Genomic DNA, 854 nt, shown 5'->3' on the forward strand with positions numbered 1-854 from the left:
CCATCATCGTTCACTGCAGCGACGGCTGGGACCGCACGCCGCAGCTGGTCGCGCTGGCCCAGCTGCTCCTCGACCCGCATTACCGCACGATTCACGGCTACGAGATCTTGATCGAGAAGGAGTTCCTCAGCTTCGGCCACAGGTTCCAGGATCGCTGTGGCCACCACGGCAAGAAAGAGAAGGACCAACGGTGCGTTCACCCACCCAACGCACGGCACACACACCTCGAGTGTATAAAGAATTGCTGCACTAACAAACACCCCCCAACGCGTTCTTGGCAGATCGCCGATCTTTCACCAGTTTTTGGAATGCACGTGGCAGCTGCTCCAGCAGTTCCCTTCGGCATTCGAGTTCAACGAACTCTTCCTGGAGACCGTGCTGGAGCACGTCTACTCCTGCCGCTTCGGCACTTTCTTCATGGTTCGCGTTCCTTCCCTCCACTCGACCTATTTATGGAAGAGAAGTTGATCGATCACTGACAAATATGCGACACCCGCGCGCAATTGGCGAATGTGTCGATGCATGCTACAGAACTCGGCCAAGGAGCGGGCAGACAGCCAGCTGGCCGAGAGGACTTGCTCCCTGTGGACGACCATCAACGGGTTCGGCAGCGACGGCGAAGACGTGGGTGTTTTTAGCCCTGAGGACGTAGAGACACCGGCGGGCGCGGCGGCCGACGCTGCGTCGCTCGTGCGGGTCAGCTCCACCGAGAAACCCGCAGCGCCGTCGACGCCCAAAGCCAGCCAGAGCCAGAGCAGTGACGACGATGAGAGGGAGGAGGTCGTCGCGAAGGGCGAGGAGGACGTGGACTGGGATGCCGTGGTGCGACGCAGGCGCAAGTACGTCAACCCGCG

General features: G+C 60.7%; 1 protein-coding gene across 1 annotated transcript; it reads left to right on the forward strand.

Moving 5' to 3' along the window:
- Positions 1-44: 44 nt before the first annotated feature.
- On the forward strand, positions 45-761 carry ACA1_015100 (myotubularin family protein; the record flags this gene model as incomplete). Its single annotated transcript, XM_004333986.1, is given in 4 exon segments — positions 45-190; positions 282-420; positions 532-690; positions 702-761. Coding segments are annotated over 4 exon segments (504 nt in total), but the record flags the coding sequence as incomplete, so codon positions are not given.
- Positions 762-854: the final 93 nt, after the last annotated feature.

The sequence above is a fragment of the Acanthamoeba castellanii genome (genome assembly GCF_000313135.1).
Source record: "Acanthamoeba castellanii str. Neff unplaced genomic scaffold scf7180000083783, whole genome shotgun sequence".
NCBI classification, from domain to species: Eukaryota; Discosea; order Longamoebia; family Acanthamoebidae; genus Acanthamoeba; species Acanthamoeba castellanii.